At 50.2% G+C, this 17163-nt stretch overlaps 1 protein-coding gene across 1 annotated transcript in view; it reads right to left on the reverse strand.

Annotated features, from left to right (window-relative positions):
• Positions 1-3160: 3160 nt before the first annotated feature.
• The window catches only part of LOC122486799 (complement C3-like), a 46562-nt gene continuing 32559 nt past the window's right edge, over positions 3161-17163 (reverse strand). The window contains exons 25-41 of the mRNA XM_043586374.1: positions 17008-17083; positions 16561-16720; positions 15546-15644; positions 12693-12849; positions 10622-10794; positions 9223-9381; positions 9020-9079; positions 8813-8903; positions 8644-8695; positions 7250-7337; positions 7092-7169; positions 4825-4930; positions 4520-4603; positions 4307-4390; positions 3667-3750; positions 3440-3575; positions 3161-3343 (exon numbers count right to left, since the gene is read on the reverse strand). Of these exons, the coding sequence (XP_043442309.1) occupies positions 3202-3343; positions 3440-3575; positions 3667-3750; positions 4307-4390; positions 4520-4603; positions 4825-4930; positions 7092-7169; positions 7250-7337; positions 8644-8695; positions 8813-8903; positions 9020-9079; positions 9223-9381; positions 10622-10794; positions 12693-12849; positions 15546-15644; positions 16561-16720; positions 17008-17083 (1829 nt within the window). The 3' untranslated portion in view covers positions 3161-3201. The remainder of the gene's footprint in view (positions 3344-3439; positions 3576-3666; positions 3751-4306; positions 4391-4519; positions 4604-4824; positions 4931-7091; positions 7170-7249; positions 7338-8643; positions 8696-8812; positions 8904-9019; positions 9080-9222; positions 9382-10621; positions 10795-12692; positions 12850-15545; positions 15645-16560; positions 16721-17007; positions 17084-17163) is intronic.

The raw sequence follows: 17163 nt of genomic DNA on the forward strand, positions 1-17163 counted from the left end.
CTATGAGCATGCTCGCACGTGTATTTGTCTGGGTACCAGCTTCCAAGTCTTTGGGCAGATAGCTAGGATTGGAATTGCTACCATCAGCTTTCCAAACACATAAGTCAGCCTTCATGTCTTCCCTGCTTAAAATATTGCAGTGGCTTCCCACGGAGCCCTCAAGGGCTAGCACATTACGCCTCGTGGCCCAAATCCGGCCATCCCCCTCTGTGTGTACGGGAGCGGCTCACTTTAGTGAGCTGCAGATACCCACCAGGGGCTTCCCTCTCTGCCTGTTCCCCACTCTGCTCCCAGTGCCCACCTCCCTGACTCACAGCCAGCATCTCACCACGTCCATGCCCTGTGCTGGTCATACTGGCCGCCACCTACATGTTGGAGAATCCTGTGTTGGTAACTACAGAGCACTGAGTGAATGAATCTCATCCTGGGGGTTGATGGCTCAGCGAGTTGCCTTGCCTTTGACAAGCTCATCCAGGAGAGAAAGTAGACCTTGGGATGGAAAGGTTGGCTGGGATCTGGGTATCACTGGATCAGAGAGAAACAGACCTTGGGGTCACCTCCTACTGCTTCCACCTTTCTGGATCTCCAAACTGCTCCTCCTTGGGTGAATCACTTATCATGGAGAGAACAGCTCTGGCTGCTGGGCATAGAGGATGCCCCCCATCTGGGATGGCCCATCTCATGTGAAGACAGCATGGCGGGACACAAGTTTCCTCTCTTGTTTTACAAGTACCTTCATGATCTCCTTGATTTTATCTTGGCCCTCAAACCTTAAGATATTTACTATCTGGCCCTTTATAGAAAAAGCTTGGCCTTCCCCTGAGCTTAGAGTAGACACAAAGTGATCTTCACTATCTTGAAGTCCATACCCTGTGCTCACTTGGCCTCAGGCATCTTGAGGACTTTGTACATACTGTTTCCTTCATCTGGAATGTTCTTTTCCAGATCCTCCATGCCTGGCTCCTCCTTGTCATCTCTGTCTTGACTCAAGAATTCTCTCCTCACAGGAGATATCCCTGTCTTCCCTGACCATCTGCATTAGTCAGGGCTCTCCAGAGAAAGAACCAGTAATATCTCTATCTGTCCATCCATCCATCCACCCATCCATCCATTCATCCATCCATCCATCCATCCATCTGACCATCTATCCATAAATCCACCCATCCATCCATCCATTCATCTGTCCATCCGTCCATTTATCCATCCATCCATGCAACCACCCATTTTGCAATCCACCCACCCATCCATCCATCCATTCATCCATCCATTTGTCTGATCATCCATGCATCCATCCATCTACCTGCCCAACCATAAATCCATCCATCTGTTCATCCTTCCATCCATCCATCCATCCATCCATCCACCTATTCATCCATTTATATATTTATTCATCCCTTCACCAACTAACCATACATCCATTCATCTATTGCCTACTATCTATCATCTATCTATCTCTATCTCTATCATTTAACTATTTATATGTATTATCTATGTATGTATGTATGTATGTATGCATGTATCTATCTATCTATCAATGATCTGTGTGCACACGTGCATACACACACACACACACACACACAATTTATTTTGAAGAATTGGCTCATGTGACTATCAGGTTCAGCAAGTCCAATACTGATGGGACACATCAACTCCACGCTATCTTTAGAATGTGAGTTTCAAAGATCATGTCAGTGTTGTCACAGTCTGGAACCACAGGTGCTCAAACAAAAAAATATCAATGTATTAAAAACAAAAGGAAGGAAATTAATCCCAGGGCAGAAGAAAGGGAGAAATTGGCATGAAAAACATGACAAGAAGGACATAAAGGCGGGTGGGCAGGCGTCTGGTCAGAGGTCACCTAGTGAGGCTGGGACACCTAGTGAGTGGTGGGAATTTTTGAGTCTCCCATTGACAGAGGTGCCTGAGATGCTGGAAGGAGCAGGGGTGCTGTGAATCTATTTCCCCTATATTCAGGGAATGGGGAGGTGGGGATCACAGGACCTGGGGTCTTAGGGGAAATGGGCTGAGAAGGGGTGACTGCCAGGCTCAGGGATTTTCCCATGATGACCTCATCTAGAGTCAGGAACTGGATCCCACCCTCTATAGACCAAGACTTACTAGTGGTGTTATTAATCAGAAGAGGCATCCAGGGGCCCAGTTCCGATCAGCAGACAGTGAAACCATTTGCCTCTGGCTGCTGCCTCCCATGCAGCTCAGGTGATGCTGCGACCACAATACCCCCTGAACCAACCCCCCCTTCAGCCTTTGATTGCTGACTCATGCCTTCCCCTCCCTGGCTCACTGATCGACAGTGGAAACTCGCCTGTTCTGCCTTGTATCATCACCTCCTGGGCAAAGCCATGTAGAATGCACACAAAGTAGTGAATGGAGTTGTAAGCGAGCTGCAGATGAGGGGCAAGTGGGGAGAAGGTGAGTACAGGTGGGGAGAAAGGTGAGGAGGCAGAGGATCCAGGTGGGAGGAAAGTGAGGAGGCGGAGGGTCCATGTGGGGAGGCAGGTGAGGAGACAGGATCCAGGTGGGGATGAAGGTGAGGAGGTGGAGGACGAGGTGGGAAGAAGGTGAGGAGGGGGAAGATCCAGGTGGGAGGACGGTGAGGAGGCAGAGGATCCAGGTGGAAGGAAGGTGAGGAGGCAGAGGGTCCAGGTGGGAGGAAGGTGAGGAGGCAGAGAATCCAGGTGGGAGGAAAGTGAGGAAGGGAAGGATCCAGGTGGGGATGAAGATGAGGAGGGGGAGGATCCAGGTGGGGATGAAGGTGAGGAGGCAGAGGACTGTGGAGCCCTTATGTGTAATGATGCTGATGAGGGCTGGGGTAAAGCAGGTGAGGATACTGGTACCCACACAGTGGATGAGAGAAGGATGTAGGGGAAGATACTGGTGAGGACCCTGAAAAACAGGCAGAGGACACACAGGTCACGACGCAGGTGGAAAGAAAGCAAGTAGGTGAGCACTTGGCGCAAACGCAGGCTCACTTCAGACTACGTGCAGGTGCAGTGCAGGTGCATGTGGGCACGGGCTCCCCGGGGGAGGAAGCAAACGTGCAGGTGATCCACAGGGAGGAAGGAGTTGCAGGGGAGGAAGCAGGGGATCACAGCTGCCTCTTCCTCCCTCTCCGAGACCTTCTGACTTTGGGAGACACATGAACTCTCAGTGAAGCTTTATTGTGGGGACTGGGGGCAGGGGTCAGTTGGGACAGCCAAAGACAACCATGTTCTCAGCGAAGTTGGCCAGGTCTTGACACAGCTTCTCATTCTCCTCATCCTGGCATTCATCAGACTCTGGCCACAGCTCCACCCAGGTGTCCTTCCTGATGATGTAGCTGATGCTGGGGGGAGGATGGCAGGTCAGGATCAGGGCAGGGAAAGCATGGGAAGGGGCGACCCACTGTGGGGGGTGGGGCATGCACAGGGCTGACACTCACTTGGGTTTCTCTCCCCACAGGTCGGCGGACATGCCCCACATGAGGTAGTGTTTCCCCTCCTGCAGCTTCAGGGCTTCTCTGCACTTGATGTGGCTGATGAACCTGCGCTCCTGTCCAACCTGCACCTTATCAGAGCCTGGAAGGGACGGACAGGGACGCTGAGTCGGGGAGGGCAGGGAACCAGCAAGAAGGAAGTGGAAAGACAGAACACAGACTCCAGGGCTGACCTGATTTGATGATCTGCTCGACGACCATTACGTAATCATCAAAGTCTTCTGACAGCTCCTTCTTGAGAAGCCTGGTCTTGTACACTGATGGGGGAGGAGGGGAAGAACGGTGGGGTCACGGGCAGGGGGGGCTGCGGGGACCCTCAGCTGCAGGCGCACCTGGGCATATGGCGTCCCCAAGCAGACACGTGCAGGGTCACAGCCACACGTGCAACAGTCCCTGCCCCCCAGTAACACACCTGCCACATGTCTTCCCACAACCACCACGTCACACAGCCACACACGGCCATGTGCACAATTACACTCACCACAGTGGAGTCCTATGCATAACACCCATCCACTATCCCCCACAAGCACTGTCTCTCATCTCCATGGCTTGGCACGACTACAATGTCACACACACAACGGGCAGACGACCATATCCGCTCTCACACTGGCTGCACACCCGGCCGACACATTAGCATGGCTCCCCGTGCACTCATGGCCCCTCATAACACATTTACACACACACACACATCGGCTGCAACCACAGGCTGACGTATAGCCATATGCAGCCAGGGGCACTCACAGCCGGTCACACACACAGCCATGGCCACACAGTGTCGCTCACCCAGGCACCCACGTGCACGTGCCCACTCACCGTAGTCTACTCCTGGTTCACAGGCCTTGTCCAGACGGTCGTCCAGGGTGATCTTTTCATCCGCCGGGTGCATGAAGCAGTTCTCTGTGTGGTGGATGAGTGGGGGACATGGTTACATCACACGTGTTGTCCAGGGCCCCCCGCCCCTGGTCCGTGTGGGTGTCCACTGGGTGTGGGGCCAACACTTCCTGGCAATTTTGTGTCCACCCTCACCACATCGGCACACGTCTGTGTGACAGTGCTTGCTCTGCAATCCATCTTTTTTGTCTGGGTGGTAGAACCGGATGCAATTCTCATCTGTGGGCAGAGTGGCAGGGAGGTGTCAGAGGGCCTCCAGCCCAGAGACCCAGGGGCTGGGATTCCCAACTCCAGTCCCTCAGACCTGGAGAGGCCAACTCCAGTCCCTCAGACCTGGAGAGGCCAGGTCCCCAACCCTGGGACCGTCAGGCCCCTGCCTTGCACGGATCCCTTGGACCCTCAGGCTCCCCAGGCCCCCAGGCTGTAGGTGGGCTGCTCACCCAGGTTGTAATAGGAGTACACCTTGACCGACCCGGGCTGGATAAGCCCCACGTTGAAGTACTGGTGCACTTTGAAGGTCAGACAGTCCTCCTGGTCATGTGAGATCTGGAGGGAAGGAGGAGGCTGGTCAGTGGGGTGACAGGTCGTGTGAGATCTGGGTGGGGAGGAGGAGGCTGGTCAGTGGGGCCACACGGAACGGAGCCCAGCATAGGGTCCTGGGGGTTGAGACAGTGGTGGAGAAAGTGAGGGAGCAGGAGTCTCCACCAAAAGACTGATGAGCACTTCAACACAGCCATTTCTACTTCTCCAAGGCTTGAAGCTACATTATCCCTGCCAGCTTCCTTTCCTAGTTCAGTGTGGCCATGTGATTGAGTTCTGGCCACCAGACTGCTGTCTCTGCCCATGAAAACATCCACGGTTAATGGTACTGAATGTGATATTTAAAAGTAGTTGTTGGGGCGTCTGGGTGGCGCAGTCAGTTAAGCGTCCGACTTCAGCCAGGTCACGATCTCGCGGTCCGTGGGTTCGAGCCCCGCGTCGGGCTCTGGGCTGACAGCTCGGAGCCTGGAACCTGCTTCCGATTCTGTGTCTCCCTCTCTCTCTGCCCCTCCCCCGTTCATGCTCTGTCTCTCTCTGTCTCAAAAATAAATAAACGTTTAAAAAATATTTAACTCGAAGCGTCTGGGTGGTGCAATCGGTTAAGCGTCCGACATCAGCCAGGTCACGATCTCGCGGTCCGTGGGTTCGAGCCCCGCGTCGGGCTCTGGGCTGATGGCTCAGAGCCTGGAGCCTGTTTCTGATTCTGTGTCTCCCTCTCTCTCTGCCCCTCCCCCATTCATGCTCTCTCTCTGTCCCAAAAATAAATAAAAAACGTTGAAAAAATAAATAAATAAATAAAAGTTGTTATGGGATGGCACCAGGAGGGCATAGTCGGTTAAATATCTGACTCTTTATCTCAGGTCAGGTCATGATCTCATGGGTTTGTGACTTTGAGCCCCACATTGGGCTCTGCTCTGACAGCACAGAGCCTTCTTGGGATTCTGTCTTTACTTCTCTCTGCCCCTCCCCTGCTTGTGTTCTCTGTCTCTCTCAAAATAAATAAACATTAGAAAACTGAAAAGAAAAACTTATTGAGAGGGTAGATCTTAAAAGTTCTCATCACACACACACACACAAACACACATGCGCATGCATTAAAACTATGTGAAGTAATAAATGTGTTAAGTAAACTTATGGTGGTGATCATTTCCCAATATACACATGCATCAAATCATTATGTTATGCACCTTAAACTTACACAATTTTATATGTCAATGATACCCCATTCAAGCTGAAAAAATAAAGACAAAGAAAGGGAGAGAGAGAGAAACAGAAATAGATATGCATAGACAGGTGTACTTGGAGGAACAGGCTAGCACTTAATGAAGTTGGGTAGAGAGTATATGGAACTGTGTTTTACTGCTCTGCAATTTCCCTGTAAGGTTGGAATCCTATAAAAATTTAAGTGCACAAAAACTCCAGTACAAGAAAACGTCAACCACTAGCTCATGCACAATCCTCTTTTCTTCCAGGGAGGAGGGGTCCAGCAGAGAACTGTAAGATCCTAGGGATTGCAGAGCCCCAAGAAGGAATGTGAGCAGATCCCTGACTTAATGTGTGGAGCAGAAAACCCTTCCCTTAGCCTCACAACTGGACTTTACCTGAGTGGGAGGCACAAGACTCTTGTGTTCGGACTCTCATATTCTTGAGAGGCTTATTACAGCAGCTAGTGTTACTTATGCTGACTAGTATGGGGTGAGGGGACTTTGGGAATTTTGGAAGTTAGCAGGGGGCATGTGAAGATAGGGAAACGGGAAGATGTAAGTAGGGGAGAGGAGGAAGCTCAAGTCAATGTTAGAGAGGAAGGCAGTGGCAGAAAGTCCGATGGAGAGCAAACACGGAGAGAGAAAACCCAGGGGGTGCGGAGCAAGGGGAATGCTTTTTAGCACTGAGCACTTTATTTTTTAAACCCAAGTGGCTCCTTTCAAAAGTTGTTTAGGACTACGATGAGAAGTTGGAGGAAGCAAGTATAAAATGAGGTTGAAATGAGACTGGTCAGAAGGTAAGCTGCTTAGAAAAGATGAGATGACCTGGGTTGTCCACCTTCTTTTTATGCCCCTTCCCTCCATCACCCAGCAGCACAGACCCCTCACTTCCTATACTGAGCCTGGTGTGGCCCAGAAGGAGGCCTGCCTGGTAGATGTCAGATCCTCATTGGAAGCCTTACCTTGTCCAGGTAGATGGTGAGGGTGTTCTTATTGTTCATGTCACACAAAGAGAGGTATCTTCCAATGACGTTGCTCAACTGGGGAAAGGTAAGATTTGTGAAATCGTCCTCAAACCCCTGCCCACTGATGCCAGCCCCCAAGCCCAAGCCCTTCACACCTGGTGGAGATCACCAGTGTCAGGAGAAAAGCCAGTCATCATGGATATATCCAGGATCGACATGGTAGCATCCTGGTCTCCCAGGTACCTGAATAGGGCAGGGAGAGGGCACTTGGGTCCCAGGGTAGGGTCAGCCCTGGGGCACAGTGTCTGCACAAGGGGGTCTGGTCAGAGACTGGGGTTACTGGTTCCCACACAGCAGCACAGAAGGATATTAGATTGTGGGAAACACTCCCCAAATGGAATAAAGGAAAGGCAGTGTCATGGTCAAGGTGACTAAAAGCTCAGGCTCTGGAGCCCCTTTGCACGGGTTCAAATCCCAGCTCCATATGACATTTGATGAGTCACTTGACCTCTCCATGCCTCAATTCGTCCAGAAAATGCAGACGAGAAAATGTTACCATGGTCTAGCCCAATAACGCCAGGCCCCCAGCACCAGGGTACAGCAGTCGTAATTGCATAAAGTACGAGTACAAATCTTGTCTCTGGATCTCGAGTCCACCAATCATTGTGGAAATCACAGACACGCATCACGGTCAGTGACCAATCACGTCATTTCTTTCAAAGTCTGTCTGTGATGGGTCACTGAGCAGTTCATGCCCAGACAGCAAGGCCTGTGGTTGTGGTACTTCCTTATCTCCCAGGGATAAACCGCATGACGTTTCACAAAACTGGTCAACTGGCAGAGGGATCTGCCAGCCAAGATGAAAGGCAGCAGAGAAATGAAGACACTGGAGGGAAAATTTGAAAGCACAGAAACGGAGTTAGAGAAGGAACAGCAGACTGTGCGAATGTCACCCTTGCTGCCATTGGAGGGACCGACCGGCTGTCTTGTGACATCGGCCGCTCAAAAGATAGGATGTTGGAAGCTGACCTAACTTAGCAGGGAGCGTGACAGCTCACTATGTCATAGGAAAGATGCCTGCTCAATCCCTACCCCAAGTGACACCACAGAAGGAAGACCCACAGCACTTTTGGTAAGTGTTTTACAAAGGAGAACAAGAATTGCTTGTTATCTCCATGTTCTAATGTTGTAGTTTACAGCATGCTAAACAAATTCTCATGTTACTGTAATTTCCATTTCTCTGTACCTTCCTAACTGGCAGTTTGAGAGTTCTGAAGCTGTGATAAAACGCTTTAAAGGTCATGCAACAATGGCAACTTCCCCCACTGATTTGTTGACACTGCTTGAATAATTTCAGGTTATGGGGCCATCGCTCGTGTTGGACTGCCAATGCAAAGTGAGGACTGCCTGGGGTACCCACCTCCTGGCAGGTACTTCAGACAATACCAGATGCGCAATATGCTCTTAGAAAGGATTAGGTCATGGAAAGGAGAAATCTTGCTATAGACAGAGGAATGGCCAAGATGACCCCCAGTGACCCATCACTTACCTGGTACAGATGTCAAGGATCATGGTGTCCAGGGATTCCTGAGGCCTCTTGACTAGAAACACAGACAGAAAAATGGGAGGGAGGTTTCCCTGGGTCCCAACTCAGGAAGTAGGCAGACATTAGAATGAGGGCGGGGGAAGGGTAACAGGTAGGGTCTTAACTCTTTTACCATCTTCAGGAGCTCGTCGTATATCAACCCTGAGGTCAAACTTCTTGCAGGTGTGGTTGCTTTTGAGCTTGGCATGGTACGTTGTCACCACCTGGTGAGATCACAGGGCAATGCAGTGTCAGCCCACTTGAGTTGAGAAGAGCGTCCCTCGGGGCCAGAGGGGCTGAGAGAAGGCGGGCCAAGCTGGTGTGTGTTCCTGTTCCTTACCGACAAGGTGCCTTGTCCTTTCCCTTTAGCTGTTACTACAAAATCCTCATTTTTCTTGGTCTGCAGGGAGAAAGGAGAGAGGAGAGAGGGTGTTGGTACCAAGCCTTCCCCTGGTTGCTACAGTCATATGCTCTATTTCTTGCCTGTGGCAAATACTGGTTGTTGTGGAGGAGGACGGCAAGCGTTTGGCTAGGCAGTTGTACCTCTGCTGACCGCTGGAGGCTAGCAGATTCCCACAAGATTCTGTACTTGATGACAGAGCTGTGGCTGGGCAGTTGGATGGACACATCCAGATTCAGATCCTTGTGGTCAGGTACATCCTTCTGGAATTGGGCCAAGGCTTGGAACACCATGTAGGTGGCCTAGAACCCATGAGAAAGAAAGAGGGTGAGCCAGGAGACTGAGAAAGTGGTTAGAACCCACTGGGGAAGAAAGAGACTCAGATCAGAGGGAGGGGGCTACTGGGACTATAGCTTAGGACCCCTGCCCCAGAGAAGGTGAGGATAAGATTAGGGGTTGTTAGACACTGAGGACATGTTCTTGATTCTCCAAGGGACAGGGGTTTAGACAAGAGCCTGGAAACACTGAGAACAAGTCTAGAATCCACCATAAATTGCAGGCATAAGACTGAAGTTGAAACTGAGAGTGTGTCCAGGCCCATCCAGAGGAGAGTCTAACACAAGGGTTTGGAGTCACTGAGAATGTATATAGAATCTGTTTGTGACAGAAGAATCAAGTTGGAGCCTGGGGACACTGAACATATGATCTAGAATCCAAAAGGGATACTGAGAATGTGACTGATAGCCTTCCAGAAAGAAAGAGGTTCAAACTGGAGCTGGAAGCCCATGTCCTAGAACCCACCTTCCAAATGGAGAGATTGGATGATGTGCTAGAATAGCCAAGAACATGGGCTAGAATCCAGAATAAGACGAATTAACACTGGGAGCTAGGTACAACTGAGATCCTTGTCTAGAAGCCACAGGAAGATATGGGCTAACCCTAGGAGCCTGTTGGAACTGAGAACCTGGTCTAGAACCCACAGGAAGATATGGGCTAACACTGGAACATCCTGGATCTGACAACATGATCTTGAACACATAGGAAGATATGAGCTAACACTTGGAGCCAGTTGGAACTGAGAACCTGGTCTAGAACCCATGAGCTAATACTGGGAGACTGGTAGACTGGAGAAGCTGGTCTACAACCCACAGGAAGATGTGCACTAACACTGAGAGCCTGGTAGGACTGAGAAACTGGTCTAGAACACACAGGAAGATATGGGCTAACACTTGGAGCCTTGTCGAACTGAGAACATAGTCTAGAACACACAGGAAGTTAGGAGGTAACACTGGGAGCCTGGTGAAACTGAGAACATGGTCAGGATATGAGGAGCCTCAGATCACAGCTTGGACCTTCAGAGTGTAGTCTAGAATATGCCAGTGGGATCACAATGAAAAAAGCCTGATCTCTCAAATCCATTCCAGCCACTATGGTTTCGGGACAGAAGGACGGCCCCTCTTGGTCTTAACATCTTCTCTGAGAGGCCATTGGAAATCAGAGGAAGTAGGCATTCAGGTGCATGGGGGATATGAGGTCACTTGCCTGGGTGGAGCCATATCTGTGGAGAATACCTCCGTATTCTCTCTGCTCTTTGAGCCAGTTTGCGACGGGAAGCACAGAGTCAAATTCTTTGAGCACCAGCAGGGCCAAGAGGGCATAGGATGTGGCCTCCATGCTGTAGAGCTTCTTGTCAGGCTCCTCCCACTGTGTCTTGTCTGCAGAGAAACCCCCCCAGTCCCCCATGCTCACTGCGCTGTCCAGTCTTGGGATGGCTCAAAGAAAACTCAGAAAAAGACTCACAATAGACTCCTTGGTGTTCAGGTGTCCTGACTGACATCCAAGGCCCTCAATCTGCTGGCTCCTGCCTCACTCTCTTCTTTCATTAACCTTCACTCTTCCATTTCAATTCTCAACTGCAGCCCCACTGATCTACAGGAGATTCCCTAAACTTTCCATGGTCATTCTTACTTCCTGGGCCTTTTCACATGCTGTACCCTCTATGTATTCCCGGTTAATCCCATCCTGCACAATTCAGCTTCAATGGCACCCCAAGAGTTTGTGAGGCCCTCCCTCTGTCTCTTAAAACATCATGTGCTGTCCTGTCCTAACACTGTGATGCTCTATAGCAATCTATTTACTCATTTGTTTCCTCAACTGGAGTGTGAACCATGTTGGCAGGGGCTGTGCTGTATTCACTGCGATGTCCCAAGTGCCCACGAAAGCACTTGTGGCAGAGATCGTCATTAAAAAGCATTCCCTCGGGGCGCCTGGGTGGCGCAGTTGGTTAAGCGTCCGACTTCAGCCAGGTCACGATCTCGCGGTCCGTGAGTTCGAGCCCCGCGTCGGGCTCTGGGCTGATGGCTCAGAGCCTGGAGCCTGTTTCCAATTCTGTGTCTCCCTCTCTCTCTGCCCCTCCCCCGTTCATGCTCTGTCTCTCTCTGTCCCCAAAATAAATAAAAAACGTTGAAAAAAAAAATAAAAAATAAAAAGCATTCCCTCCTCAGGGACACCTGGGTGGCTCAGTCGGTGGAGCTTCCAACTTTGGTTCAGGTCATGATCTCAAGGTTCATGAGTTTGAGCGCCTCATCAGGCTGTCTGCTGTCAGCACAGAGCCAGCTTTGCACTCTCTGTCTCCTTCTCTCTCTGCCCCTCCCATGCTTGCACTCTCTTGTTCAAAAATAAATGAACATTAAAAAAAAAACCTGTTCCCTCATTTCCTGGGCAGAGAGTTGGACTACATCTCCCAAAAGTCTTTGTAGGCAGGTATGGACACACGACCGAGCTCTGTATGATGGAATGGACACTGGCAATGTTAGGGGCCCCTTCCATGCCTGGTCTACCTCCCTTGAATGATCCACCTGACCGTTTCCCCTTCTGCTTAGATGGAGTGGATCCCAAGCACCCCGTGGTGGCATAGTCATGAAAAGATAGAGGCCCAGATCTCCACATGACTGTCTGGAAGAGAGCTGTCCACCAACAACAAGCTTCCATTGTGCTAAACCACCTCAGTATATGTACTGACATATGTTACATCAGTGAGTGCAAACCTGATGCAGTATATTACCTGAGCCAATGATTAAGTGCTCACTGTGTGCTGGGCACTGTGCTAAATTCCCTATGGCATTATCTTATCTAATCCTAATTACCCTTGAGATAATGACGACAACAACATCGGAATAGAGCTCTCACTGTATGCTAGACCTTCTACCTACATTACTCCTTCAATCTTGTCAACCGCCTATGATGTAAGTATCTTCTTCAGATGAGGTCCAGGGAGGTTCAGTGACTTTTACAAAGTCACACAGTGAGAATGTGGCAGAGGGGGATTTGAATTTGCGTCTGTCTGACGTCGGAGCCCACGTCCTTGTTCCTGTGTCATAGCAAGTGCTCAAAACATAGCTGTTGAATGAATGATGCTACCTTCTTGTGTAGCTTACAGTGAGGATTCTGACACCTCAGACCCATTCAGCCAGCAGGGCTTAGCACCATCTGCTCCAGCTCAACCTGAAGCTGCCCATTGTAGGATAGCTTAGAGCCACACATGCCAGCTCAAGATGACCACCCCCAAACCATGGCCACGCATTCCTCTGTTCTTCACCAGGCTGCCACTCACCTTTGGCTGTGCTCAGAAATTTTTTGAGGAGGTCTTTCTCCAGTCTTCCCAATTGGGCCAAGGCATAGCCTGCAATGGCCACAGAATATGGTCTCCGCAGGCTCCTGTAGTGGGCTTCAAGATAATCTCCTGCTTTATCCATGCTGCGCTCCAGGCTCTATAAGAAACAGGATTGGTTTCTCTGGTAAGGTGGATATTGCTGCCACAAAGAGCTGGTAAGGATCACACAAATGTCAATTTCTGGGTGCGAAGATGGTTTCTGTCCCTGGTACATATTTGTTTAGGATGTTTTTTTTCCTTTTTTTGGGGGGGGGGCAGGTTTCCAGACATTTTAGTATGCATGAACTGCCTTGTTTCTGAGTAACTCTGATGTGCCTGGGACAGTTTATATATCCAGTGGTGTTTTGGTAACAGTTAAGCACCAGCTCTCCGGAGAGTGTATGGGGGTCAGGGGTCTGTTTTATCGCCTGCCAATTACTGTGGTGTAAATGCTCCCACTGTGGGCAATTTCAAGCTACCAACGTAATGGCCCTGAACACAAAGGGGAGAATATGTGTGCAGATAGACACTCATGACCTAGCATGACCCAGCTTCAGCACCCCACTGGGAAACCTCTTCTCTAATCATCAGCTTCACAGCTAACACTTACTATATGGCAGTCACACAGGCAATCGCTGAACTTCAGGATCCTATGGGGTTGGCATTATTTTCATCATCATCTCTACTGCACGAATGACAAGATTGAGACCCAGAGAGATGATCGAAGGAGGAAGACATGATGTGCAGCGTTCGCCAACTTTCTTGGCGTAAATATTACCGTGGCCAATTTCAAACTATGTGGAGTCAGTGAATGCAGAGTTGGGGGGAGGGGGGCAGTAGCACAGAAGTAGATAGCATTTCCACCTTATAGGTACATAACCTCGAGATGGATACATTTGTCATAGATAATGAGGGAAAGTAATAAAACAATCAGGAAGTGATGAGTTTTGAGTGTTTCTTACCTTTGCTTTTAATGCTTAGTGTTTAGTCTAAAGTCAGTTTACATAATTTGCTTGAAAAGAATGATTGTGTTTAACAACTAGCTTGTGAAAGTGCTGGAAGTTTAACGGTTGGCTTTCACAGACTGATCCCAGCACCCTTTTTTTTTTTTAATGTTTATTGGTATTTGAGAGAGAGAGAGAGGACAGCGGCAGATAGACAGAGACAGAATAGAAGCAGTCTCCAGGCTCCAAGCTGCAAGATGTCAGCGCAGAGCCCATACCAGGCTGGAACTCTCTAACAGGGAGATCATGACCTGAGCTGACATCAGAGGCTCAACCGACCAAGCCACCCAGGCACCCTAGTTCCAGCACACTCCTGATCTGCACCCCAGCAATCTGCTTCTATAGCCTATGCTATGCTCAGTTATACTGTTGTGGTAGGGCCCCTCCCTAAGGAAAAAAAACAAAATCTCAGGCAACCTGGCTATAAGAGTACTTGTCATCCCTCATGACCCTGTAACATGAGATCGCTTGATCAGACTGCATGTTTGTGTGTTACCATATATGGGAGACAAAGGGGTAAAAGATATGTAAAACACTATGCCACCTGGAGTTAGGGGCTCAGTTCTTAGGGTATAAACCCAACTGAGCCTGCTGGCACGAATAAAGTTGCTTCCTGGAAAATAAGCCTCTATGTCACGACTCTCTCTGCAAGAATCTTGCTACAGTGTTGCCATTTTGTAGAAGAAAATGTTGGTGCCTTGCAGCAGAAACTAATCCTTTCCCAGCTGCCCAGCTTCCCTGCCCAGCTGCCTGTTCTCCAACTACTCTTGACTTTTGCAGAAACTTCGGTCTTTCATTCACTCGGCCACAGTGGAAGCAGCCATATTTGCTCAGTAAGACCTACTTCCTGGCCTGAGCTGATTGGTCCAGGTATGACCACCTGACCCCGGGTGGGCCAATCAGAATTTCCCCTATGGGTATCTGAAAGCTCTAGGTTTGGTCTGGCTATTTCCCCAAGGAAGGCAGCCAAGTTCTTCTGGGCAGGCTGGGTGGCAGGGAGAGAGGAATTATTGGGCCCAGAACGGCCTGGGTCCCTCTGAAGCCCTCAAGTCAACAGCCCTGTCCCCTCTATCTTGAGTCCGATGAAGGGAGGGGCAGCTGCCTGAGGTAAAATCCTGGGCTCTCCACCTTGGCAAGTTAAGGTCAAACAAACCACTCTCAAACCCCAGGACAAAGCAGAGGGAGTAATTGCAGAGACTCTCGGGAGTCCATCTTTCTAAGCTTCTCTGCTTCAGAACCAAAACCAGAGGAAAAAGAGACAGCCATGAGCCAATACTTGTAATCATTTCCTTTTTGGGGTCATGGGCCCCTTGGAAAATTTCCTAAAAGATCTCCTGAACTAAGAGAGTAGCCTTGATGTGTTCTTGGGTCTGGGTTGTGCCTTTTCTTCAGGGAAGCAGCAAGGTATGCTGCACTGATCATGTAGCAGTGATGGGGAAAGCAGGCTGAGGGGGCTTTTGTTGAAATTGGCTGACACTCTCTGGACAGGGTAAAGCAGGCAGAAAGGACCCATTCTTTGATCTCTTTCTGTCTTAGTTTTCTCCTCTGTAACCTGGGGATAAGAAGAGTAGCCTATGTCTCGGACTCTTAGAAGGATTACAGGACTTAGCATGTGCAGCACTTAGATGAGCATCTTAGTTAAATGCTCAAAAAATGCTGGGAATTATTATGGTTTTATGGGCATTATGGCTGCTGTGGTAGCTGATATTGCACTGGGAGGACTGGGAATCACCTGAATGTAACACCTCACCCACCAAGGTGATGTGCCCTGGGTAGGGAGGTGAGAAGGAGAGGGTGGGTGGACACTTACGTTGAACTGATCATTGCAAATATATTTAGCCTCTTCCAATGCAATGAGAACAAAGGCTGTGAGGGCCACATCCTTCTCCTCGTTCTCCCGGAAGCCACCCTAGAATGGGAAGCGGGAAATAAGGATAGGGTCACCACTATGTCCCCACATGCTGACCAAACCTCTTGTAGGGTCAGCAGGTCAAGGCAGGGGTGAGAATCTCTTCAGTGTCTCTCCCTAGGTGGGCCACACTCTTCAATATTCACTCATTCAGCAATTGTTGCTCATGCTGTGGAAAAGATGGTGGGTAAGAACCCAACACCAGTCCCACCCCCATAGTGCTCCCCATCTAGTAGGGGAGACAGACATGAACCAATTGGCTCACCAGTAGACATATCGTAACAAATTGGTGAGTGCAGTGCAGGAGACGTGGATGTGGCAGTGAGATTGGAAAGTGGGAGTGTGACTCAGTTAGGGAGATCAGGAAAGATTTCCCTGTGGGATGACCAGGGTTGGCATGCCAGACAGGGAGAACAGCATGTGCAAAGGCCCCGTGGCTGGATAGAGCAAAGCTCCTTGCAGTACAGATGGCATGTGGATGGGGGTAGGGGGACGGTGTGAGACTGGAAGTCTGAAAAGTCAGGCTAAGGCAGTGATTCTCCACCTTATGCATGCATCAGCATCATATGGTGGGGGGTGGGGAGCTTGTAGCAAGGGCCTGATTCCTAGGCCCTCCTCCTGAAGTGTCTGATTCCTGAATCTCGAGTCCAGCTTTGAGAAAATACATTTCTAACTAGTTTGAAGGTGATGCTGATACTGCTGCCCTGGAGACCACATTTAGAGAACCACAGCTGTGAGTTGTTCTATATTTTCTGAATGAAGGAGGAGGGACTTCTGTATTGCACTAGATTCTGAAGGCCTCTAGTCTTTCAGATGGAATAGTGACACTCTCAGCCAAAGGGCTAGCCTTTCTCCTGTCTATCCTGTGACTACAGCCACCCCTCCCCCCAGCCTGCCCTAAACCCTTGCCTCTTACAGTCATTTCCTGGTGAATTACGGGCGAATCTTCCTGGAAGACCCCGTCGGGTTTCTGCCTCTGCAGGATCAGCCATCTGACAGCTCCGCAGATGACATCGGCCTGAATGACAATGAGATTGGCTGCCAGAGAGAAGACCTTGACCACGTAGGCTGTCAGCCTGTGGGCGGCACAAAGCGTCAGCCAATCGCCTTCGGGATCCAGAGACTGCCATTCCAGGAAACCAATGAGCAGAGAGGGGCGGGGCCTACAGGCTGGCACAGCTTCCCCACCCAAGTTAGGCGTCAGCCTAGCCACAGGGGGCACTTGATGTTCGCAGGCGACGTGGCAGCTCAAGGTGGGCGGCTCATCGGTGTGGGCTGAGGGTCCATAGCATAGGGCCCTTCGAGCGAGACCTGCGGGGCCCACCCAAGGCCGCCTTGCTCAGTGGGGTGCCAGACCACTCACCAGGTGCTGGCTTTCCGGTTCTGGAAGGCCGCAAAAGCCGAGTTGTCTTGTCTGAAGGCCAGCTGCTGGGAGTACCCTGCAGGGAAGCCAGAAGTGTCTCCAGAGGAGCAGGGGCTGAGTGGAGGGGCTCAGGGGACAAGGATTCTCTGAGGGGCG

The sequence above is a fragment of the Prionailurus bengalensis genome, chromosome A2, assembly GCF_016509475.1.
Source record: "Prionailurus bengalensis isolate Pbe53 chromosome A2, Fcat_Pben_1.1_paternal_pri, whole genome shotgun sequence".
NCBI classification, from domain to species: Eukaryota; Metazoa; Chordata; class Mammalia; order Carnivora; family Felidae; genus Prionailurus; species Prionailurus bengalensis.